The 26,512-nt window shown below is 41.0% G+C and overlaps 1 protein-coding gene across 4 annotated transcripts in view; it reads right to left on the bottom strand.

Moving 5' to 3' along the window:
• The window catches only part of cacna2d2a (calcium channel, voltage-dependent, alpha 2/delta subunit 2a), a 214,157-nt gene that overhangs the window by 11,393 nt on the left and 176,252 nt on the right, over nucleotides 1–26,512 (bottom strand). For 3 of the 4 annotated variants that reach the window (XM_070549925.1, XM_054730345.2, XM_070549927.1), the window contains 20 exons: nucleotides 25,265–25,375; nucleotides 23,867–23,945; nucleotides 16,739–16,788; nucleotides 12,338–12,427; nucleotides 11,566–11,634; nucleotides 11,057–11,131; nucleotides 10,893–10,967; nucleotides 10,693–10,764; nucleotides 10,504–10,575; nucleotides 10,314–10,375; nucleotides 9,106–9,182; nucleotides 7,938–7,952; nucleotides 4,521–4,581; nucleotides 3,829–3,926; nucleotides 2,806–2,896; nucleotides 2,658–2,720; nucleotides 2,376–2,479; nucleotides 2,185–2,283; nucleotides 1,908–1,999; nucleotides 108–155 (listed from right to left, as the gene is read on the bottom strand). In XM_070549925.1, the coding sequence (XP_070406026.1) occupies nucleotides 108–155; nucleotides 1,908–1,999; nucleotides 2,185–2,283; nucleotides 2,376–2,479; nucleotides 2,658–2,720; nucleotides 2,806–2,896; nucleotides 3,829–3,926; nucleotides 4,521–4,581; nucleotides 7,938–7,952; nucleotides 9,106–9,182; nucleotides 10,314–10,375; nucleotides 10,504–10,575; nucleotides 10,693–10,764; nucleotides 10,893–10,967; nucleotides 11,057–11,131; nucleotides 11,566–11,634; nucleotides 12,338–12,427; nucleotides 16,739–16,788; nucleotides 23,867–23,945; nucleotides 25,265–25,375 (1,503 nt within the window). The remainder of the gene's footprint in view (nucleotides 1–107; nucleotides 156–1,907; nucleotides 2,000–2,184; nucleotides 2,284–2,375; nucleotides 2,480–2,657; nucleotides 2,721–2,805; nucleotides 2,897–3,828; nucleotides 3,927–4,520; nucleotides 4,582–7,937; nucleotides 7,953–9,105; nucleotides 9,183–10,313; nucleotides 10,376–10,503; nucleotides 10,576–10,692; nucleotides 10,765–10,892; nucleotides 10,968–11,056; nucleotides 11,132–11,565; nucleotides 11,635–12,337; nucleotides 12,428–16,738; nucleotides 16,789–23,866; nucleotides 23,946–25,264; nucleotides 25,376–26,512) is intronic. The other variant, XM_070549926.1, reaches the window with a different exon arrangement.

The raw sequence follows: 26,512 nt of genomic DNA, 5'->3' as shown, positions 1-26,512 counted from the left end.
AGACACGGATGTGAATTATTAACTGGAGGTTAAGTGAATGGGCGAACAGAGCTTTGATGCAGATGTTCCAGTTGTGCACAGGTTTATAAAAGTCTGTTAATGCTTACTTCACTGTTGGCCTCACAGTCCATCTCACAGACCCTGTTTGGTCCACACTGTCACAGAAAAGAGTGAGTTAGTAAATTAGACTTGTAGAGAGCAGCACACACGTTGAATTAGACTTGTAGAGAGCAGCACACACGTTGCCCCATAAATACATAACATACAGGGCTGTGGAAAAGTATCTGCCCCCTTACAGATTTCTTGGTTTATCTTTTTGTCACTTTATCAAATTAGAGAACAAAGCTGTCCAAACTAGCCCAGCCCAATGCAAAAAGGTGGATCCACCTGCCCCTCCAGCAGAAGCGTTCTCTTGCATGTGAGAAGTGGTTCTGTTCTAATTTCCTCATTTGTGACATCACAAATGGGGACTTTTCTAAACGGCTTGTTTTAGGCACATTACTCCTAAAATCAAATACTGACAAAAAACATATGGATGGATTTTTTTCCAGCACTTGGAGTGTTTCTAGAGGCAGTAGAGACCCACATGGCAACAGAAAGGATGTTTTAATAATTGGTCCCCTTTAAAGTTGCAAGAGCAAATTTGGAAAACCTTTTTTTTCATGCCTCTTAACAACATTTTAACATATTACAATTGTAAATCTATTGTGGAAATTAAAAAATGAAAAAATGAAAATAAAAGAATAAAGTGGTTCTATTGCATTTGTCTAAAAATCTCTGCCAATAACACGGCTCGGACAGAAAATAACTATTGGACTGTCGGTCTTGCTGCTCTTCTGCCCTTCCCTAGGTCCTCCATTCATTACGCACTCACGTGTTTAGCAACAAAACACTACTGGTGTGAGAGGTTCTCCACTCAATAATATCAGAGAAGGAGAACCAGCCGGCTGAATACCACTTCAACTTTAGGGGAAAAAAAAGTCACAAAAGTAAAATGCCATTTGAGGCCACTGACAACAGAAGATGTTTGGACCTAGAAAATGGTGACTGGTGTTAAGCACTATCTCGTTTGCAATGTGGGTTTGCAGTTACGGCAGAAGCTTCTCGGGTAGGGAAGATAACCGAGGGGAGGGGTGAGTGTTATGTGACCATGTTTGTGTTTAAAACCTAGCTTGTTCTGTAGATTTGCTATAGACCACTTGGCACATGATGTTACACGCTCAAGATCCCGCCCCCAGCTTCTGGCTGGAGGGCAAGAAGACGGCGCATCCCCATTGACCATCGTTGTTTTTATGTGTTAGTTGTCAATAAATAGAACTAAACTGCAGCAAAATAAAATCTATCTGCATAGTTTACACATGTAGCGCTGCACAAGCACATGACAGACGGATGGTAACATAAAGTTTTACAGGTTTCCAGGTGATAAAATATGCAGAAGGCGTCCAGGCGCGTTATTTAAATAATTGTATATATCATAGATTGAAGATGGCCCTGTACTAGCCGCTAGTTCTGAGCTTGTTAGCCATTTTAAACGAATCTGGACGTTTTGCGCTAAACGTTGCTGGCTTTGAGATATTTCTTTGTGATCATCTGCACAAAGATGTGCTATATGATCAAAATAGTAATCTCTAAATCTCTAGGTTTTATCTTCTTAGCTTAAATCACACAGATACAGGTCTGGATAGCAGCTGCAGAGGGTCCTTTTGCTTTCCAGCATTGTGTGGATGTACGCTATTACCCAGATGTAAACAATAGCATTAAAAACCATGTTTCAAAACCTGCATTTCAGATTTACACAAGTAAAAACTGAAATATTTTAAGAAAAAAAAAGCAGTTTATAAGGGTGGAAATACTTTTTCACAACACTGCAGAGCCCATAAAATATCCCATAACAGAATTAGATTTACCATATTTGAGCCTTGACGGTTGTCTGTGTGATTGCTGGCAAGAATCTTGAACTTATCAGTCCAGGCTTCAAGGTCTAATTTCACCCCAACAACTGAGCAAAAGTATAATTAGTAGAAAACCTCATTAAGAAACACACACACACACAAATGCATGAGAAAAGTTAAAACACAAAATAAATGGGCAAAACAATTTAATACGGTAACTAAATGATATCAGTGTAATTATGAAATCCAAATTTGAATCATTAACTAATTAGTTTAAACTTCAGTTTCAGACCTGCAGGTTTGATGGTCTTCCCTCCTATCGTAATATCCAGAGCTGTGCTGACCAGAACACCAATAGTGTCGTTTTCTGGGTTCAGCAGCTCCCCGCCGCCTGTGAGACACAAACGGAGAAGCGTGATAGGAGGAGGGGTTAAAAACAAAGAGCCATGTCGTTTTTAAGGCATACACTCAAACACTGGTCACCTGATCGATACGGCGCAGTGAAGATGTAGCCCTTGTTGTCAAGGCTGCGGCGGTAATAGCTGGCATTAAACGGCTCAGGGTCTTCCTCCCAGGTTTCTGCAGCCCTAAAAAGATTTAAGACCAGAGAAACCAGCATCGTAAATTCCTAACGTACAAGCTTCCTCCTGAGCTTATCGCACTCACTTCATCACAACTTGCCACCTTAAAAACGAACAGTGTGAGAAAAGGTAGAAGAAAAGCAGCTGTAGCCGAGAAACAACAATACTGACAGAGAGCACTCACTTGTTTGGGAAGACGCGCGTGATGCCTCCATCTGTCGCCGCAAACACGGCCAGAAATCCGTATCTGAATGTCAGGAGACAGAAACATCCTTTCAGTCTAAATGCTCGCCACGCAGAATAAATCTGACAAAACAAGTTCTAAAGCTCACGTATTCAAATCTTTGTTCTTCCACACTTTCTCCACCAGCTGCCTGATGATGCCGGTGTCCAGGATCAGGTTGTGAAGGAGCAAATTGTCACCTGAGAGAAGATGAAGACTCACACGTCACGTCTTTTTTTTCTCAGAATGCTGAGAATAACGAGAGATTAAAACCAGGAAGCTGACTTTTTGGTCATTAAAGGAAAATTGTTTTTTCTTCAGTAACACTTGACAGTAAGAATCTCTTTATTAACGTCACTTAGCGCAATATTAAGCATGAATAAACTATTAAATAAAGTATTAACAACTGCTTAATATCCATGTTAATATTAAGTAAAGCATTACTAAGCAGGCACCCCAAAAATAAAATATGGTACAAAAGTCCATTTATTCAGTAATTCAGTTGTGAATGAGAAACCATCTCAGGAACTGTTTGCAGGTGTTTTGGATTCATTTGCTGATTGTGTGACACTTTGAGCCTAAAGAATATTGAACCTTTTGACCTTGCATGTAACGTGTCTATCTCAAATATTAGTTGCACCTTTTATTTGAATTACTTAAATAAATTAACTTTTGCATACTTTGCTTTAGTTTAGCATCTTACAACATGAAGTCCCAAATCACTCTTGGTCTACAGAGAAGAAAGGTCATGTTTGGTGTAACTGAACCTGCGCCATTCAAAATTTTAACAATAGAAAAAAGGTTTAAGAACTAAGTTACGGCTTTTTACAATTTCAAATACAACAAACAAAAACAAAACATAAAAACAAATATTTAGCTCATTTCTGTCAAGGTTAGTCAGTAAAAATGGCACCGAGATGTAAAGTACATCCATGAGGCACACATAGCTGGAGGTTTTCACAAGTATGATTAAAATACAAGTAAACAGTTCATGTTAGAGTCCATTTTCAGTGCTGTATTATAAATATGTTATGCTTTACATAATTTTAAGTTCAGCAAGTGTTCAAAACGTGTTCTTTCAACATGACATCATTTTAAAGGTAAAGTTTGAGTAATCAAGGATGAAACTCACATTGTTTGGAGTCTGGCGTGACCTTCTCCATGAGAGCGATGAAGTTGAGCAGGAACTCTGTGTTGTTGTTGGACAGTTCAAGATCGTTGCAGTACTCCCTGAGAAACGGGACGAGGAAACGATCAAAATAAGATGTGCACACCGATAAAACGCTGCTTCATCTGTGTTTTCTTGAAGGACACACGACACTGAGAGGAGAAGAAGGCGTTACTTGATGTTTAAGTGTGCAGCATGCTTCCAAAATAAGTGGGTTTACCAGCAGGATGGAGCAGAGGCAGGAAGAAGGAAGCTGCACTTCAAATGTTCTGGTTTTATTAAAACTGACACATGCAGTGGATTCACTCTATTGTTTTGTTGTTGTTGTTTTTTTAAGTATATTTTGTTACAATTCTCTTTATTAGCACATAAAAACTGATTTTGTTTTTCTGCAACACAAACATGCAGCACCACACAGAATCAGCATGCACACATCCAATGTGTTATCTGCATGTGATTATTAATAATGATTATCCTCATAAAAAAACACACAAAAGGAGATTGAAAAAAATATTTCTGAACACCAAACTAAAAGTCGTGCAACTTTTAACACTTGTTTTTTTAAATAACTGCAATAAGAATGCATCAGAGTGTGTGAAGACAGCACCAAACACTGATGACCATCAACGACTGCAAGCGTACACACAGTGGGCTACCTGGGAGCAATGAACACATGTCCTTCAGACTCAAAACTGTTTGGCAGCAGTGACTCAAAATCTGCAACAGAAAGGGGAGATTATCCAGGAAGAGCAGTGGGCAGAGCAGTGGGGAGATGTGGGTAAACAGCAGCTGTTCTTCAGAGGTGCAGGGACGCAGAAGGGACTTTACCATAGCAACACTGAGGTATCATGGTAACACCAGCGTTAGCCAATATGGTGCCTAAAACACAACCTGACTGAATATATATTAGGACTGCTTTGCATTCCCAAGCACTCACATCTTAGGTTTGACTTTTTGGGACTTTGTCAGCAAATGTTTCTGATTATTTCTGGTTTCAATCGGGTTTATTTTGGGTGTCTGAGAGCTGACTTTACCAGACGTGACTTGTCAAAAAGCGAGTTCTCAGACAGACTGGGTGTGCTGAGTGCGTGGAGATCAGGCAGGCATCAACATGGCAAACTATTGCAGGGGGAGGTGGGTGAAGGTCCTGATGGAAGAGGTCACCCCTCAGACTGGCAGGGCAGGGGACTCAGAGAGAGACACACAATCGGAGGAAGTGCATAGTATTGTGAAGGGCATGTCATAGGGCAACTTTGGTTGAAATACCAGGAACAAAACCAGCACACAAAATATCAACCATCACTCAATCCTACACAGATGAGACTGTGATGAAGGTCGGCAACTGTCTGTGTCCAGAGAGCAAATTAAAAATCCATTTAGACAGCAGGAAATAGTGTACCCAGGTAGTTTTCCGCCCACAATACCATGCATATCCAGGGTCAGGTTTACTGAGGAAGTGTTAAGCCGTGCCCCCTGACAGTCTGAGGGGTGAGGACGGGGTGGGAGAAAAGCTGATGGAGACAGGGGGTAGAGAAGGACGACATAGGAGTCAGGCGTGGTGCAGAGCAGCACCGTGAAACTTGACGATATGGGCGGACCTGGGACGGGAGGACACAGCTCAGGCCTGTGGGGTTAGTCTGCACGCTGCAGCGCTTCCAGCTATAGGCAACATACTACGGCAGCTAACAAACCACAACTGTTACAAACGTTTAATAAATGACAAAAGAAATATCTACTCAGCAGGTTCATGACTCAAAAAGATCCAAATTCACTCTACGATAATAAAAATACAAGTAGATTATAAGTGAAAATGCACCGATGACAGATTTATAAGACGATTACACTTTTGGACTTGCAAAGATCTGACCTGGATTATGATGTCAGCCAACTCTAATTTATGTCTAAAACCTAAAACTGACTGACAAGAAAGTAAAAAAGATAAAACATCCTCCGTTTTGCACAACGTAAAACAAAACAGAGCACCGTCTTACAGGAACTGGAACATAACTGATTAGATCATGATGATAAAATACAACTATTATATCTTGTGTTTGTCCAAAATATGCTTTCTTATGTAATAACTTGCTAATACGTAAGCTAGCGCTACTGAAAAAACCCTCTGCTTATGTGCTACAAAGAGGTTAAAGTCATACACTAAGCCACTTTTAAGGTGAGTTTTTTGCAGCACCTTACGTTTATGATTTACAGATACATAAATATATCTTATGTGTTTAAAACAAAAGTTAATGTTACCGAGCGATTACCAACTTCATTTACTTGTTAAACTCCATTATATTTACACATTTTCAAGGATTTCAAGCACCTGTTAAAGATTAACTGTACTCATATTTTTTATACATCTGTTGTGGTCTCTACTGTAGCAGGAACAAATGCCTTGTTAGTCGTTCTCTAGGGGGAAGAAGCTCTGGTGTGCTAACTTGAGGACATGGATGTCAGTTGGAGAAGAAAGTAGCTTCACAGAATTTGGTCTTATTTCCTGATATTTGGACATCTCAACTCTGATTGGATAGCAGTACTGCAGCACTATCACTGATTGTTTGCTCTGTAACGTTGATGTTTTATCTCCACAATTAACACAAGCCTGGAGGAGTTCTGCCATGTGGTGGAGTTGTTAATGCTAACAGTTAGCTGCTACTACTAGTCGAGACAATTTTTGCTGTTTCCTGGACGCCAAACCAACAACAGCCTTTCCTGTCTCGAGTCAAGGTGGGTGAGTCCATGAATGTTAAGTGACAGAGTGATGTAGATCTGTCAGGCTTCTCTGAACTGAGCATTTTTCCTTCTATTTTCTATCACCGGCTAATACAGGAAATAGGGGTAGAAAACTATTACAGCCTGAACAATGAACTGATCATTTTCTAAAATATTAAGTAAAAATGGTTTTTCTGTGAACCTGATTATTAAAGACCAGCTCTAGAAAATCCAAGATAATTTATTTCATTTATTTTAGCTTTATAAGACCTATTATAATAAGACCTATTGTGTCTTTTGATGTTACAATTAAACACCTTACAATTGTCATTATTAATAAAGGACGGCTTACACCTTCTTCTCCCGTTTAGATCAGTGTATTCTCTTTAGTTTTTATCGGTTTCACATTCAGGTAGTTTTTAATGTTTATTGACAGTAATAGGTTTTCTTGGATTTGTTCTGCATGAAATCAGACGACATGTGCTGCGACGCTGCAAAGCACCTCTACAATAAAGGCGTGCTAATGCTAACATTGCTTTTAATAGCCGAGTGCCACTCACAGGTGAAGCCTGCCAAAATAAATTAAACAGCTGATTCCAGTCACCTGGTGATGCATTCGGTGCATTTTTACTTATAACAACTGATAGTAATCCAGTGTGTGCATGTGTGTGTGTGTACCTCTCAATTTTATTAAAATGCTTCAACAAACAACTATAAACTCTTACTGTTTTATTACTAAGTGTGTTTTCTGTACTTTGGCACTTAAAAACAATTAAAGCATCTATGAGTATCTAATGTGGGATTCAGTTAAACACTTATGAATTGTAAGGAAAAAGACAGAGTGAAAAAAGAACAGAAAGAAGATAGAAATTATGGTGAGGTGGGAGAAATAGAGGCATAGAAAGGACACAAGTCTTTAAAAGCTTTCTACAGAAGAAGAAGGAACAACGTGGAGGGACCACACGACACGTTTTAACATAAAACATAGATATCTAACATCTGTGGGTGCTATGCATGGTGTTTTGTGTTTGTTCGTTCCTGGAGCAGCAGATATGAGGGAGGGAGGATAGGTGAGGTCGAGGACTGGAGGAGCCATTGTGAAAGATGTGGGATCTGAGCTGCAGCAAGAGGGTGAAGAGGAGAAGGGATTAAAGGAGGAAGAAGAAGGGATAAGTGGGAAAGAAAGGGAGGAAATCCTGAAGGCATGGCGGGCAGGAACAAAGGCAAGCAGGCTGGGACAGGTGAGGGTAGGGAGGGAGGAGCAGGAGGAGGTTTAGGACAAAAGGTGAGGGAAGGAGAAGGAAGCAATAGGAGGAAGGGGTAAAGGGAAGGGAACGTGGACCAATATGGAGTATACTTGCCCTTGGTGTATGGCACTGTGTGGATCCATCAGAGAAGGAGTGAGCAAGAAAAGAAACGGGATCGGGTGGGAAGGGGGGATCACAGACAATATTTTATTCAATTATCGTTTGAATAAAAATATTGTTTTCTTGAAAGAAAGAAACCAATTAAAGTCAAACAAGACATAAGAGAAAAAAAGAAATGAAGAGCAAAACCATTCTTTTTTTGCATGACCAAACAAAAAAAAAAATGGAACAGAAGAAAAGAAAAACCTGAATCATCCAGGAAATGAAATAAAAACAATAAGGACAAAACTAGTGTGAGAAAACCCCCACCACAGAACAAAAACACTAAAATAAAAGAAATAAATCAAATGCACAAGAAAAAAAGGGGAGTATCAGGGTCTGGCCACAAAACAAAATAAAATAAAAAATGAAGGAGGCAACACGTGTCCCCGTTCAGACCCACAAAAACTCAAACTCCCACAATTCTCAAGCCGGTATTCCTGGCCATGTGGGAGTTCATCAGTCGAATGATTCCAAAGCTGATAAACAGTCTAACAGAAATAAATTAAATTAATCAGAAAATATCAAATCAACTCACACAAATAAAAAACTAAGAAAATCCCCCAAATCATAAAACTCATCATAAGGAGTGAAAAGCATGCATATTTTCACAGTTTCTTAGTCAGAATACTTTTAACACAGACGCTTCAGAATCATTACTTTGGTGGAGAAGAGGCGAGAGCATTTGGTAAAAATAATGACAAAAAATAATAGCACAAAGGTCACCATTATTTTCTCCTGAGAGACACAAGTAAAACCACAGCTTTCACCTTTCTGTCAGTTCACTTATTTTTTTCTTCAGCCAGTGTGAAGAAAAAACATCACCATTTTACAGCACAGCATGAAGACAGGAGGGAGCAGGGGGGCAGAGGAGGAGTCGAGGGGCTCGGGAGCCGTATGATCCTGCCTATCAGAGAGCATAGAGAAGGGGGGAGGGGGGCAGAGGGAGGGGTAGGGTGGGGCAAACGAATCCCCTTGGACACTCCATATGATGATGTTGGAAACCCGCGATAAATGACTGAATTGGAGTGTAAGGTTATATTAGAGAGAGAGGAGTCGGAGACAGAAAGAGAGAGCGAGAGAGAGAGGGAGGAGGATGCTGGGTAATCCCCAGAGTACTTACACTGCACCTGAAGGATCTGGTCACTTAGGTTGGCCTTGATATGGTTCTCACTATAAGTGGGCAGTACCAACCCTAGACTGAGGTAACCAGGCAGATGTAGAGAATCAGAGATGTTAAAACCAAACACACACCAGTTAATAAACACACATTAGCAGGAACATTGGATCTAGAGCAGGTACCTCACTGGGATGTCATAAGAAAAGTAAAACAAATGTAGCTTTTTTTTTAAAAAGTGGAATCATAATAATTTAGTACACAAAGTTTCCTAAATGGATCATGGTTGACACAGGGGCGGTTCTAGACTAACATTAGAGGGGGGCGGCTGTTCTGTTAAAGAGGCACATTCATAAGAAAACATTAAATAATTAATATTTCAAAATTTTGTGAGATCTTAGAAATGGCAAAATAAAAAATGGCTTGTATTTAAGGTTCTAACCCCCCATGCCACTTTACAACACATATACTTGTTTATCCCCCCCGCACCACCACCGCCACCACACACAAGCTGGTGGTGGTGGTGAGCTACAATGTGGCCACAGCTACCCTGGGGCGCACTGACTGAAGCGAGGCTGCTGAGCACAGATGCCACGGTCCCTCCGACCACCACCAGCAGGCAAGGTGCTTTAAGTGTTTTGCCCAAGGACAAAACAACGTCGACAAACTGAGCGGGACTCAATCTCTTTGATCTGCTTAAAAGTAACACGAGATGAAAAAGTAGGAAGCCAGGCAGTAGTTTTTCTAGAGGATTGAGAGGAAATGCAGGAAGATCAGACAGACAGGACAGGAAAATAGTCAAATAAAAAACAAGAAAACAAAACAAAGGGCTTAAAAAGGAAACTGTGGGTAGATTTATTTGTCCCATTACACCTTTTTGACTTTATGAAGTAAAAAATTCTAAGAATGGAATCATTATATACTTGATACAATTCAGGTCACCTCGACTCGGTCCCACACCCAGGGCCGTTTCAAGGCACTTTAGGGGCCAAGGCAAACTATACGAGGCCCCCTCCTGGCTTAATGGAGCTCCCCTGGAAGACTGTGTGTAATTCGTATCGTGCTGGCCAAACATTTATTACATGAATGCAATGAAATTATTTGGCGTTTGCTACTAAACTGATGTAATTTCTGTATTTTGACCAGTGACAGGTAACTAATCCAATAAAGCAATCAAAGCTTCAGGTTTTACTACATTATGATCCAGTATCTACCTGTAGTCTGTCCCCTCCACAGGTGTCCACGTGTACGTTCGAATGGATTCGTCGATATATCTCTGTTGGCGACCACAAACAGACGAGATTAAGTAACTCTGCCACACACTGCTCAGAACATCAGGCTTCCCTTACGGACACAAAAGGCGGTAAACAGATCATGATTGGGTCACATGTATTGATGACTTGCCTCATCAACTGACTTAATGAGCGTCTTGATTTTGATTTGCCCCGGTTTGCCATCAATCATCTGTCGACGGATCTGGAAAGCAAGAGAGAGGCTGCTGTGTGAGAAGGCACACATTATACGTGAGGAGAAAAACTAAAAGTGGTAGAAATAAAATGTTCCATACTGTTTTCACTAAGCCTGAGTTTTTACCGTCTCCTTGTTGCTGTCCTCCAGTTCTGCATCCAAAAAGTCCAGAGTCACGGGCTCCCTGAAGTTAATGATCTGAACAGAGAGAGGAAGGAGGGGGAAGATAAACATTAATACCGTCCAAATGTAGCTTCAACATCTGAAGCAGGAAACTGATTAGATGCAGGGACATGCACAGGTGTGTGTGTGTGTGTGTGTCCTACCTTTGGTCTGAGGTTGGGATGCAGCAGCACGTAACCGTTTGGGTCAGTGGCAAATGTGTAGCCATTAGCTCCAAGCTAAACCGAATATAGGTCAAGAAATTTAAAAAATAAAACTCATGATCCAACAGATCCTGACAGAGCTACAGAAAGTACAACATGCTCACTCTGTACGTCGGCGTCTTCTTTTTGATCTCGTTGATTGCAACGTCGACACCCATAACTCCCAGGATGAGCTGGTTCTGTGAAAGAAAAGCATTTGCTAGTAATTCATCCCCAAATCCTGCAAATTGCTGCTAAGGATGCCTTCAACGTTCCTGACTGATCACTCTCCATTCAGCTGGGTCCAGAAGCTGCAGCACCTCTTCTTCTAAAAAAAAACGTGGGGCTAAATCCTGAGCTTCTGGACTCTGACACCTGGGTGCATCTGCTCTGTGGATGCCCCAGACTTGTTGTGATGCCTGCTGTCACCTGAGGAGGGAGGTGTTGCCTTGGAGAGCTGCAGCTCGCCGAATGGCGTTACAAATGATTGATGATGGGAGAGAGCAGGGAAACGACTGAAAATAAAATCTGAAACTACTCTGTTTGCTCGTGTGTCTTCACAGTTTCAGCCACTAAGAAACATTTTTGTACATAACAGTGAAACTGAGGCTGGTCATGTATGTTCCATTTTTACCTGAGAGCTTGCACTGTCTGCCGTGAGGTTGAAAACCGGCATCGTTCCAGTGATGACAAGACCCAAACCCTAAAAAACAAAGTCAGAAATTAATTTTGAATTTCACGCACAGGTGACGGATTCAGCCACCATTTAATCACAGACACGTTTAAAGCAAATTTTAAAAATAGAGAAAAATCTAAAAATGTCTGTCATATCCAATTAGAAGATGCCACATTTTAAATATTCTTACATAAAAATAATAGAATAAGACATTTTTGTATTAGTTTAATATTTATTTGTTATTAAGAGCAGCTTTCACTTATTTCTTGTGGAAAACTCGTAATTGCAAAAATAGAAAAGAAAAAGCAAATAAAATAAATAAATAAATAAAACAACCCAGATTTATCTATTGGTGATGACAATGTCTAGAAATTAGGGTCATGATGAAACAGATTCTTCAGGCAAACATCTAATTAAATAACTTGCACACTTGAAAATCAAACAGAAGAGTCTATTCGCTAATTAAAAACTTTACAGTGAGCTAAAGTGAGCTGTTTATTGCGGCTGCTCCTGTATCTTCACTTCAAAAAGTGGCAAATAGCCAGTTATTTTCATTTCCTCTAATGAAACAGGATAAAATAAAGCTTTGACAGTTTTTTTTCTTGGTTGCAAGAATTCAATCAAAGCCATTTGGCTGTGGTAAGGTGATCTTTCCATGTCGTCATTAAGATGGTCGCGTTTTATGGGTTTAGAATCACAACAAGGCCTGGAGTGATGGTGGGACACCTACCAATGCATCCTGATAGACATTCGTCCATTGCACTTGCTTCGCTCTAGGCCCGGCCAGCACCATGGGACGCCCCAGAACATCCAGGTACTCCTGCAGCAACATCACAAACAACAGTGCTGTGACCCACCCCCTCTCACTAAACACACAAACAGACATTTATAGTACTCCTGATGAAAGCCAGAGAGCTCGGAGCCTTCCGATGTTCATCTGTCATTAAACTACAAGACCCTGACCGGCCTCGTCTTTGCCACCACATAAAAGCAGCGGGCCACCGGCAGCAGTAGTGTCCCGGTCCTGCCGAGCCATAAAGCCTCCAGTCCAGAGCCACTCGAGGCCGTTTTTCATCATCATGAAGGAGCTATTAAAAACACATTAAGGGTGTCAGCGGCATGACGCGCAAACACGCCATTTCCCAGGAGCTCCACTGTCAACAACGGCACAGTGAAAATGTCCCACAGCGAATCTGAATGGAGGTGAGAGGTTAAGTCCACAGGTGATACATCACATCTGCTTTATTTGGCGTTTTAACACAAAAACATTTGTATTTATACAGTTTTGCAAACTATTGTCCTCATGACAAAAGTAAATAATGGTAAAATAGGAGAGGAAAAAAGTTCTAATTCATTATAAATCAATACCTCTATAGGAAGATGATTTGGTTTAAAGGTGCAATATGTAAGAATGAAGCAAATACGACATCCTGCGGTCAGATTTGGTTACTGCAGCCCATTATTACGAACAAAACGTCACTATCTTTTTCCAGTTCCATGAGTTTTATGGTGGTTGCCAGTTATGGATTAGCGCCAGAAGACGATCACAAGCAAAAACAAGTAAGTAACAGTAATTTCATAAGTAGATAAATACATTGGGTTTCTCCTGTTCACTGGCTTCGGTTCTTTAAACAGCTCTGGAGCTTTTTGCCTGTTGGTGTCAAATTACAAATGCTGGCACCCCAAAGTTAGCTTGCAGATTGTAAACAGTAATTACGTCCCTCTTTAGTTTATTTTTTTAAGAAGAAAACCTGAGAACCCCCTGCCGGCTGAAAAGGAACTCTGTTTCCAAGTGGCCTTTCTTCCAACATGATTGAGAAATTAGACAGTTTTGTTATTGTTTCACTGTGGAATTCTTACTAATTGCTCCTTTAAGTATCATAGCAAAACAGGACTGTAGAACAAATTTCCAACCAGGCAAGTTATCACAAATGTCTAACTCTTGACTCAGCCCTATAAAAAAAAACACAAAAATCTGCTCAGGATAAGCTATTACAATAAAATACTTTTAACCACTTGATTTAAAAAATATATTGTATGAACAGTGAGGTGCTGACAGGCGTAACCTATTCTATTATTAGCTCAATAAAAGTCCAGTTTAATGCGCCACAGGGAGATATTCCATCAGGACAACAGCCAGACCTTTTCACGGGATATAGAGGAAATGTTACGCCTGGCTTGAACAATCGAGGTGGCAGAACAAGTCAGCAACCAGAGACACGTGGCACACAGGAAGCACATACAGACTCCAGCAGCATCAGCGCATCTTTTGATTAAACACCCTTTTTTCCCTGCGTATCATAGCAACCGTGATTGCTGGAAGTAAATGCGTATATGTGGTTACTCTATGGACAAACATCCAAACTGATGCACGGGTAGGTAATGGTGTTTCTGAAATGCCACCATGGTCCAACATAAATGCGTCTCAGGACAGTATTTCTACCATTGCACCATCTGCAGCCCATCTGCTGTTTGAACATTGCTGGTCTTATTCGAGCGAGTCTATATGATGATTTTCTGACCGTGAAAGGCAAAATGTGGTTAAATGATCAAAGGGCCTATGTGTTTCTTCACCCACCTTCAGAAAAACCTATCAGAGTAATCGGCAGTTCTCAGAAAACAAATATGCCAGAGGTAATGGAACAGCTGACAGTCTATTCTGGGGTAGGATGGTTGGTTAGTTGGATGGATGGATGGATGGATGGGTTGGCAGAGAAAAAACAGGGTAGGAGAATTGTGCAGCAGCTCCACCACAACCAAAGCTGGTTTCTACAGCTGGAATTAAGTTCCCCCAAGGGTCTCTTAAAACAGGAAATGTGGCTTTAGTGTTGGGGCAAAGAGGGTTAAGCTGAAGGTGTGTATGTGCACATGTGAAAGTAATATCTGTACATCTAAATTTCGTTCCTACTCAGAGTTTCGGACCGGATTAGAGTCCTTCAGAGTGAAGATGGAGGGAGCTTTTTGGAGTTGAAAAGTTTGCATAGAAAGCGGTCTGACTCACTGGATGTCGACCCCTTGTGCAAGCCTGCCAGTGGACATTTCTCACTGAGGATTCTTGCCTCTAACTCCTTGTGCTGTCTCTGTCATGCTGTTTCCAAAATGTATGCTGCACATAAACAGCTTTGAGAGCCCAAACACAAAAATAAAGATTAAAGTTTTTGACAAAGATTTGAATTGCGAGATGGGTTTTGCTGCGTTATCTAAATATATTTATGCAGGTATTCTTTTAATCATTGTATTCATACATTTTAATGCTTTTAAGCATCATAGATGAGAAAACTGTCAACATCCGCTTGCAAAAAGTGCATTTATTTTAGGAAAATGTCAGAATTTATAGGGCTTACATACTTTAAATCTTTAAGATGTAAATCTTTAGTGCAGAAAGCCTAAAGGGATTTTTGCGTTTTCTATGTAAAATTCATACAGAAATAATATCTTGCTGGTTACTGCCAGGGCCAAAAGTCTTGGGAAGAACACAAACATGAATCGTTAACTGCCTCACTGTTATTCAACCTCATTAGGATGTCTGTCTCAAAACTTTTGGCCGCAATGGTATTAAAACTTGCTATATGGCCTCTGTTGGGAAAAATAGTGTTAACAACCAACAAGACTGATAAGCTAATGGTTAGCCTAATGCAGTTAAATACCAAAGTCTGTTGCTGAGGCCAAAATTTCACAGCAGCTTATGTAACAAGGCTTTATAAACGTTAAAGTGGCATACACTGATTACTGACTACATATTCCGATTGGCTAACAGCAATGCAACTCTGTTATGTTTGCGCTTTTTTTCTTGGGTACAAAAAAATGCAGCGTTGATGTGTTATCTCCACATGCAGTGGAGGTGCTATTGCTAAAGGTTAGCTCCTACTGGTTTCCTATTGGCGAGCCAAGATGGGGAAGTCAGTGAATGCAGTTTTACAGTTTGACGTGGATGTCTGCGGCTTTTCTTGATCCGAGCATTTCTGTCTATTTGTATTGGCACTTTATCATTATTACACTAATTACAGAGTAAACATCACCAGAATCAAATTACGGTACTTTCAGTGCATCCAGGGGTCAAGACCAGGAGGAATTTCCTCACGCTTGCAGAAAAATATGTGTAATGGGAAACTGGCAGAGGTGTTAGCACATCAAATTTAGCAACTTTTAAGATCTTGGCTTTTAATGTCTTGGCTGTTTTTCAACTAGCCATTAGCTTATCAGTCTTGTAGACTAAAGACTGATTCAGAATGATAATACAATTTTTATGACCAGCCCCGCCCTTTACGATAATCATAACGTGGTGCTTGACTACCGTAACGGCTCTAAAGAAATCTTATCAGATAATCCTACCGTGTGTGACGGTGCTCTGGTCTAAATCTGAGCTTTGAAACATGTTGAATTGACTTAGTGGATTTCTGGGGACATTTTAGGGGATGATAGTGAGTGTTAGGTACTAGTTGCAGAGTAGAAAATTGGATGAGTATTTTAAAAACCTGTCGCGTGAACTGGGCTTAAATCTCTTTGGGGTGTTCAGGAATCTGTCTACAACAAGTAATATAGTAATTATCTATAACTTTCACACAGCGATGCACTTCAAATGGCTGAAAGACTTACAATGTGAGTCAGTTTTCAGATAACTGATTGGATTGAAATGATTAAATTATTACATAACTGTGCTGATGCATCAGCTCTTACTCCACCCATGAAGCTTTTCCTTGAATACGTGTCACGGCAAAACAGTCAAGCTCAGAGAACACAGTGTGCTTCATGTAAAGTACATCAGCTGAGTCATCACAAAGGTACTGCAAAGATTCTGTTGCAAGTAATTAAAAATAACGAAACTCCTCTGTAAGCCCTGTTTTATTATGCAACAGACGGACTGAGCTTTACCAACTAAAAGTGTGATTTCTTTTGTCTTGGGTGTTTTTATCTAACTCTGGAGCCAGTTTGATTCACATACTTACTTCCCTTCCATTCAGACACCAATTAAACATATTCACACACCTTCAACACCTCTTGGTGTGCACACAAATTAACAGAGCAGACTAACACTTACTTAATGTGGTTCACATTGCTAGTCAATGCCAGGAATTACAGGTTTACAAGCCTTAACAAGGCAAACATGTAGACTTTTTAGACTGTATCTTACCTGAGTGTTGATTCGGATCGCCCCAATCGATGGGATTTCAAAGTAGTAACCTGAAAAGGACAAAACACAAATCAACGCATGTGCGTACTTCATTTAGCATGCTACATTTGCAAAAGCATGCCATTAGCAGAGTGCAGTCTCATTTCTTTATGTTATTATTAGATGCAAGTGAAACCATCAAGTCCAGTTGATGGTGTTTGGGACACACACACGCATGCACGCATGCATTGCAGGGCTTGTGGTAACTGACCCTCCTTGGCTAACGCGCTGCAGGATGTAAATGTGGCCGCTCATTGAGAATGCAGAGCCCCCCAGCACTGTGGTTGATTAGGAAGGGGAGAGATTGACCGCCTGGGTCAATAACAAGGCTGCTCAACAAGTTAATAAAGCCACGAGTGTTTATACACAGAGTTGAAAGGGAGGCAGCAGCCCCAGAATGCTAATAAGCAAAGGCAACTTTCATCATTTTGATACATTATGCGCTTTTTCCACAGTGGCTGGTGTTGAAATTTCCTTTCTCATTCTCAATTCATTAGCAAATGAGAACATGCAGACACCGAGTGCTCGTGCACATTCGTTTTTGCACAATGAGTTTATAATTCACTCATGCACACACCCAGCAGAACACAATGCAGTGATTGGTCTCAGGGCTTTGTCTGCAGGCCAGTGAAGTGGAATACAAACAGGAGAGTGGTTCTACAGCAAAACACTACAAGAGGTGGAGAGGAAAATCTGGATAAGAACCATTAAACAAGACTGGAGTGGAACTATTGTCTGCTCTCTGCAGTTTAACATCAGGGGTTTGAAATATGGGGGAAATAGGAAGAAAATCTGCACTACTTTTTTTAAAAACAGGATGTGCAACACGGAAAAAGAAAAATCAAAATGCTTTCATAGATAAATCCATCAGTTCTAAAGGAACTGTGTAAGAATCTTGGTAAACTAACTACACATATTTTGTGGATGTCTCTCTGTTTTCTTGATGTAACTCCAGACACACAGGATGATGCTGTGATCAGGGCTCCATGTGGTCCAAGCCATCCCTTCCAGGACTTCCTGTTCTTTGTTAGGCTAATTTTAGTACTTATTGACATTGGTTACACATTTGAGATCATTGCACTGCAGCAGAATAAATTTGGGACCAACTAGATGCCTTCCTGGTGCTATTGGATGAAGGATACGTATCTGCTCACGTTTCTTAGCATCGTAGGCCCCATTGATTCAAACCAAATCTCCAACTCTGTTTTCAGAAATGCAATTTAATTCTCATAGGGAACCTCAACCATGCTCCAGCAGATACACCTTAAGTTACAGTACCTTAAATTTTTATACATCGTGCCTTGTTGCTTATGCTCAGTCTTGTCCATTTTCCTCAACACAATTTTGTCACAATTCATTTTTCAGTGCTATAACCAAGATATCACTGCCGTCAAGCAGAATTCTTGTTTCTCCACAAACTGACGTGCATTTTAAGAAACTAACGATAGTCAGCACACATTTAAAAGAACTGGTAAATTTGCACCTGAAAATAATCCTATTAAATCCCAGATTTAGAGAAAATCATCATAAAGGTTTACTTTAATCTTTTTTTTTTGTTATTTAACTTTGCATTTTGTGAATTGATAATAAACCATTTGAGCAGGAGGATTTATTAATATATTAATAACATTGTCCTCATTGGACATCAGCTTTTCTCTTGTGTCTTATATACAGTAATTAAATGATTCAAGACATCAAAGTTATGATGATTTATCTTTTTAGTACACGGAACATTATAAGCACCAGTAAAATGATACAAATCAACAAAACAATATGTAAAAATTTCATTTGGGCTAAAGGTCAGATTTTAATTTCTTTTTTAAAGACCAACGTTTAAAAATGTGTAATTAAAAACTGTACTGAAACAACCCATTTCCACTGTTGAAACTTTAGGGTAAATTTACCGGAACTTCCCAGCATGCGCGTGTCTCCACTTCCCCGCCCTCGCCTGCTCGACTAAATGCACCTTGGGCAAGGCTGCTGTTGTATTGGCCTTTTGTCTCATTTTGCCATGGGCTGACGAGGGTTTGACTCTCTGTGTCGGCAGTAATTTATTTTAGTCAGCTGAAGCAGATTTAATTTATTTATACTTTAGTTGTATTCTTTTCTGCAAAACATTTTGTGCCTCTAAAGCTCTTTTAATTTGGTCCTTTCCAAGCAGCATTTGAGTTGATTTACTCAGCTCACCTCACATGGACTCACACTGGTTAAATAAACAAAGAAGGTTATAAAACATATTAGTCCTTATGATTTAAACAGTTTACCAATAAAGGGTTGAAAACATCATACTGGCAACTGTAGCTAAAGAAGAAGAAAAATAGTTACTGTTGTGACCGGGAGGAAAACCTCTGCAGAATTACATCCCAACCTAACCACTGGACTACCAAGTCTGTTACAAAATGATAGTTGCCTAACACACATATCCTGAGCTGCTCATTACCTGCATCTTTGTACATGGGACACATGGTTTTTACGGTGGTGTTTCGTCCCCAATGTAGAAGTAATTTATTAGAATATCCACATAATATCCAAGTTTCAGAACTGACACCAGATCAGATTCAGGGGGAGGAGAAATGACTGGTGATGCAAGTGGGCTACTTTCTCCTGGATGCGGGAAAAATCTTTACATCGACCAAATTACAGTAGAGCCAGGAAAAGGCATGAATGCAGCCAAAAACTGGTTTGGAGGTATTTCTTAGGAAATGACAATATGACATGGTAAAAAGCTCAAAAAAAAATAATAAAGATTTTATGACTTGGCCCCTTTAAATTCTAGGACTGCTTTAAGTTAGCCTTTGTGACTGTTGCTTTTTCCTTCATTTTCTCCATTCTTTCAGGAAAACCTTTTTGCAACTGATTTTTTTATTTTACCATACCATACCAAGTTTATTTGTATGGCACATTTAAACACGACATGAGAACCAACCAAAGTGCTGAACAAAAACACATAATAATAAAAACAATTAAACATAATAAAACTAAATCCATTAAAATCGAATGACTCAGATACAAAAGAAAAGGAACAAGAGAATAAATTAGGCTGAATTAAAAGCCAGAGAGTAAAAGTGAGTTTTTAAACGAGACTTAAAATGGGAAAGAGAGGAAGAGAGTCTGATCGGGAGGGGAAAGTGGTTCCAGAGCTTCGGTGCACAAACTGAAAAAGCTCGCTCCCCGCGGGACTTACAGCGGGAGCTAGGGACATGAAGAAAGTGCTGGTTGGCTGATCGCAGGGATCGCATAGGGACCAAGGGTGAATGAGCTCAGACAAGTAGCCAGGTGCTAAGTTATTGAGGGATTTGAACACAAAAACCAGGGGTCTCATTTATCAAACATTGCGTAGAATCCTTACTAAAACTGTATTTAAGCTCAGCAAAAAAAAAGTACTTATATCAAGTAGGTTTGTGATCTATTAAACATGGAGTACGCACAGCTGCATGCAATCTCTGCTTCATAAATCAGAAACTATCTAGAAAGGTTCTCTGCTGCTTTTTCATCACATCCCGCCCTCACCACACCCACTTACTGCCATAAATAGTCAATGCAAAGTGCCTTGTGGATCTCATGCATATACATAAGCCGGGTGTTGCAGCGCTCTGCCAATGACATGGTGACCGTAGATCAAGGCAGATCAAGGAAGCACAATTTCACAGACGCAGAGGTTGAGGTACTTGTGGGTGAGGTGGAGAAATGAAAGGAAGTGCTTTTGCAAAACAAATAAGAGAAAATCCATGGAGTGACAGTGTTGCTGAAGCCGTCAATGTTGTGAATTCTTCAGAGAGATCTGTGGCGGATATTAAAAAATGGTCCAATCGAGATTCAATCCCCAGACTCCCAGGTGAAAGTCACACATGCTAACCAGTCACCCAAACGGCAATCTCCCTTGTCCAAGTAGCCAGGGTGCATGATCAATCAGGTCACAGTGACAGGACACACACTGTCACAGATGCATGACATTCTGTCTCAATCTGTCCCCCTGCTGATATTCTGCATTCCGTATTCTGCGCTTCAGACTGTGTGTGTGTGCTCGTGCGCATGTGTGTGCATGCACATGTGTGTGTGCGTGTGGGGGGTTTTGTTCTGTGTGAAAACGAAGCAGTACTAGTGACAATGCTGCAGGATGTTATAATTTTATCCCTCTCAGCAGCAGCACTGCAGGTGCTCTCCATGTCAAAAATGTGCGTAAGCCAGGTCCTTAGTCAACTTAAAGTTGCGCACATTTTCCCGCTAAGTTTTCTTTCATGAATCCCAAAGTTTGCGTGGAAAGTTGCTTATGCAGTTTTTCGACCCCGTTTTGTGCGTAAGCAAGCTTGATAAATGAGGCTCCCGGGTCTTAAACTCTATCCGGAGATAGATGGGAAGCCAATGGAGATTGGCTAAAACCAGTGTGATGTGTTCTCGCTGCCTGGTGCCAGTCAGGAATAGAGCTGTTGCATTCTGCGCTAGCTGAAGTTGGGAGAGAGTGGAAGTGGAGATACCATATAGAAGTGAATTATGCCCCCTTCAGACAGGCCATGAAAAACGAAAATGTTCCGGACTCTGTCTGTAAGACCTTTGTGTCTGAATACAAACATCCGGATAACGTTTTCCGGAATTTAACTGGACGAAGCCCGTAGTAACAGGTCCGGACTTGTTACGGACAGGGTGGCTGCTTCAGACTGGTGAGGTAGAGTTCCGGACAAGGGGGAGGGGGAGGAGGAGGGGACCGGGGGACGCTGTGCACACCTAGATAGCCCGCTGCTGTAGCATGCGGCGAACCACAGCAGCTTGCCTCCTACGGTACCGCCTAGACGCGCGACGGAGCGCTTCACACCGCTTCAGTGATTCCTTTAACCATTGAGCTTCATCATTCAGGTCTCTTATGCGTCTTCGTGAGCGCAGAATTATGCTTAAGCGCCTCGTGATTTTTATCTTGAGAGGCGCTATAGAAATGATATTTTCTTCTTCTTCTTAACATAAGTCCGATTTCCCCCCCACCCCCCACCCCCGCCGCCGTCAGACATCTGGAACTTTTCCCTGCTGTGTGAGCGCAGCCGAAAGGACAAGTTCCGGTACAAAAGTGGTGTGTCTGAAAACACAGTTCCGGTTAAAAACCGGATTGAATTGTCCACAAATGTTCCAGAATGTCTATGTCCGGAACATCTACCGAAGACAAATTCCTTGTAAATGTAATTTTACTTGGCCAAAAAATCTGAAATCTGAATCTGAATCTGAATCTGAAAAGGGCTTTGGAGTAGTCGAGACAGGAGGTAATGAAGGCATGGACAACTGAATGGAGATGACACCTTTTTAAAATGGACTTAACTTTAGAGAGACACCTCAGGTGATAAAAACAGGCCTTAACTACCTAGTTGACATGAATATCCATTTTTAGATTAGCATCCATCACGACCCGTAAGTTTGCGACATGGGTTTTCAACCCACTTAAAATAAAAGGAAGGGTCAGTTGGGGACTTGGAGAAGTCTTGGGGCTGAAAATGATAGCCTCTGTTTGTATGAGAACTTGAGAAATAAGTGGTCCTATTGTCCTCAGAGTCCCACGAAGGTTACTGCCATCATAGAGCAAGATTACAGCTCAACTGAGACAACAGCTAGCATCTCTAAGAGGCCTTTTTAACATTTTCAGCCAAATGTGGGTTCCTGTCAGGTGTGTGTGTGTGTGTGCGACGGGTAAAGGGTTGAGACCTGGAAGAGTCACCAAGCCTGTTTTGCTGGAGCAAGATACCAAAGAGTAATACGTGGTGAAGACATGAGAAGACAGCTCCACTGGGGCTGGCGTGTCAACACTATTGTGTTAATGTTGGCGTGGACTTCACTACCACGGTAATCACTGTGGTCCCTAACAGCAGAGAGCAAGTTGGCTCAGAGGCTTAATCCTGGTCTTTCCACTGTCTGTCAGAGAGATGGCATGGTAATCATCCTTCTACCAGACTCCACACAGTTAATTAATAACAACTTCAGGGGAGATACTTCTGCAACACTTGGCTCCACTGGAAACAAGCTAATCAGCAGACAACCACAGCTCCCATAAGGGACCAGCTTCAGAGAAACAACACTGAATGAAAACAACTAAGTAAACAAGGCTGGTTATGGATTAAAATCATAACTCAGAACTGGATATTAGAGTTAGAGAGGACTTAAAGGAGTTCAGCTGAGATGAGATACATGCAGACAATGTAGCTAACAGGAAGAAGAGCTGAGTCAACCAGTCTGTTAGACTGTTAGTCAGAGACCGAGCTGCCAGTCTGTCGGGTTGTTTTAGAGCCACGGCTGCTCAGAGCGACCCAACAGATTTCAGCACCACATGAAGCCTCACAGGAAGTTAGACTGCTAGCTCAAATAACTACAGTAATCAGAGAGATTTAATGTTACTCGCTGGTTTTTCATTCTAACCGTGTTAGACCAATCCCTGCACTCTATCGGTGGTGGTGGAGGGGTGTTACCGTGAGTAAGCGAAACAGCAAAGATGGCAACAGCTCATTTGAAACAACTTTGGCATAAACTTTGGACTTTTTAGACTTGGGCTTTTCTTTGAGTCAAGTGCAGATAGAGGTACTTAAACCCCGTATTTAGAAAAATGATGTATTCTTCTTTGACAGTGTATGGTGGACTACCCGTTGACTGACTAGTGGCGAGTACATTATGTTGTTTGTTGTCCAATAGCTTGCTGAGACAGTTTGAAAGGCAACTGTAGATTTTGCCCATCGACTGAGCTCTGTTTATGGGTCGTGGTCAGGCACTCTGTTATAGGATGGCTTGCCAGGCTAAGTGTTATACCTAACTGCTAATGAAATAAATATATCTACCTCTGTAATGGTAAATGACCTGTATTCTAGAACCCCCCCCCCCCCCCCCCAGTGCTTTACAACACAATCAGTCATTCACCCGTGAAATATTGTAAAAATGCAAATCTAGTCAGTTTTCTCACATTGTATTGCTTTGGACAATACATTTTAACAGTTGGACAATACATTTTAACAGAAAATACAAACGGGGTATAATCACTGTGCAGCTGACATCATTGTGATAAAATCAGTACAACTGCAGTTTTTATAGAAACAATTTTCAATATGAGAATGAGACTATGCCTACCTTTATTAGCACATGCAATCCACTGCAAGGGGGTGACATCGTAGTTGTGCTGGCCGACAGAGAAGGTGAAAACTCGGACCTGAAAAGCAGCAGAAAAAAAATTAATCACTGGAAACAACATTTCCCTTTTGATCGAATAATTTCATCTTGGTACAACACTGTCTAATAAACTGGACTAAATTTAACCTCATGATTTAAAATCAGATTGTATTGGATTGCACCATCTTATTTGAATTGAACTGTATGAAAACAAATAGGAATGAATAGGACTGCACGTTGCTGACCAATTAAAATTAAACACATTTTGAGGAACTGGAATGAATTGGACTGCAGGTAATCGTCAGTGCAACTACTGGACTGAAGTGTTAAATTGAATTGAAATGCATATTCATTCATTCATTCATTCATTCATTCATTCATTCATTCATTCATTCATTCATTCATTCATTCATCTCTAACCTTTAAACAGGGAACAATAAGATCACAAAACTCATATATTTCAGATATGCTGATCTTAAAATTCTTTAAAATCTCTCTAAAAGTTTCTAGAGATAAAGACATTGCTTCATAAATTAGGACGTACCAATGGGTTAGTGGACAGGGGACACCAGCCGACCTTTTCACATAGACACGAGTGAGATCTTTGAGGCTTGTTCTAGGTCTATGTTAGACCTAGAACAAGCCTCAAAGATCTCACTCGACCCTTTTTAGATAGATATGATAAATGACCAGCACTTGTATAGCACCTTTAAGAGTCAGAGGACTCCAAAGCGCTTTACACTACAGTGTATCATTCATCCATTCACACACATATTCACACACACACTGGTAGGGATGAGCTATGATGTAGCAACAGCTGCCCTGGGGCGCACTGACAGAGGCAACATGAGCATAAACTGAGAAGAAGCATTCCTACTTTTAGAGGTAAGTGCCCTGAGACGACTGGCATTGTGACTTAGGGATATAAATAAACCGAGCCGAGCTGAAGTGAATCATTATCGACAAACTTGTGAAGGAGGAAGCACGGTGAAAGTGACAACAGGACAAACAAAGACACAACGTATCAGATTACTGACTGCACAAGAACAGGCTCTGATGATGAAGTGGCTAATTAATCAGCAGGTCAGAGCTGTTAACACCAGCAGCTCAACAACAAAAGAGACTAAAGCAAAAACAAGAACACCCAAAGAAAGGAAAAGACAGACTGAAGAACTGGATCAGAAATATAAAAAGACGGGAATAAAAACTTGGACAAGATGCAAAGAGCACAGATTGGAGTGTTTGGCGTGTCTGAAAATCTAACCAACTCAACCGGCTGTGCAATAATAAGAGAAGGTCTGCAGAAAACGTGGACGATCTCCTGAGCTGGAGGGAAAGCAGACGTGAAGATACACTCACTGTTTTGTTGGGCCAGTTGTACTTCTCAAAGATTTCCTGTGCACGATCTTCCCCGCCATCTGTAAACATCATTATCATCTTATTGCAGTTGGCCCTCGGTGCACTGGTCTCCTGTGGCGAACAAAAGTATGACAGCAGAGACAAAAGAAGCACCGGTTACAGAAAATACAAGAACACAAGTTGAGGCAAGGTTTCCATCCCCATATTAGCTCTTAGCATTTGTCCTTCAGTGCTGTTTTATTTCCACCCCACCATGTTGCAGCACATCCTTCTAATCCCAATTTTTCTGTCAATTTTAGAATTTCGTCCACATTTATAGATCTATTTAGACAGGCTTCCACACACTGGCACAAATCTAGCATTGACTCTTAAATATTGGCTTTATCTCGCCATTAAATTTGCCATCCCCGTTCCATCCACCACGACAGCTGCTGCTGACACGCAGGCCAGCAGCATGCCAATGTGACAAGATTCTAATAAAGATAAATAATATTGCCACGATTACAGATTGTTTATTGTGCTTCTGCCACCAATCACTCAGCGACTCTGTGACAGACACCGATTAAAGGGGCCTTTTATTTGCCGTTCCTCCAACAGAAAGCGAGAGAACTTGGCTCTATGCCTCCAAGCCCACCAGAGGAATATAAAGTGTCTGTGGCTGATCTCCTCTGGGCTACGCTCATCAATCATTCCATCAGAGCCCATTAGGGTGGCGGCCTCGTAAAATACGCAGCAGCATACGGAGCTGAGGCAGCACCTGTGCCGAGAGCACGTGGACGGCTGCCGCCAAAGATGGCGTTGCTCTCACAACAGCAGTTATAATCAGATTTAGCATCAAAAATGACAGCGTGCTGGAAATGTCTTATGCAAACCTGAGCCACTCACTGTCAGCCTCATGTTATCACCAATAAATTCAGTTAGATTAATGGGATTAGACAGAGGCATTGGCACTGAAAAAACAAAATAATCTAGTGCCGTGGTAATCCAGATCTGCATTTTAACCCAGTCTCATCCCAGCCTCGGTTTTTTGAACAAGACCAGTTGAAACCATTGCTAATAGGTCCATGTCTTACTGGTAATAGTGGAAAATGACCTTTTTAAAAACACCTACTAACTTCAAATCATTGGTAATGTAACAATTTCCCCAAGCTGCTCATTCCAGTCTGACTCTGAAATGAAAGCTTTACCTTGTCAGGTCATTTCAGTTTTGATAATATTAACTTTTTAGTAACAATTTACAGTAAGAGT

Source organism: Nothobranchius furzeri, chromosome 3 (genome assembly GCF_043380555.1).
Source record: "Nothobranchius furzeri strain GRZ-AD chromosome 3, NfurGRZ-RIMD1, whole genome shotgun sequence".
NCBI lineage: Eukaryota > Metazoa > Chordata > Actinopteri > Cyprinodontiformes > Nothobranchiidae > Nothobranchius > Nothobranchius furzeri.
The sequence above is the reverse complement of the archived record's forward strand: the minus strand, read 5'-3'. Positions and strand labels throughout refer to the sequence as shown.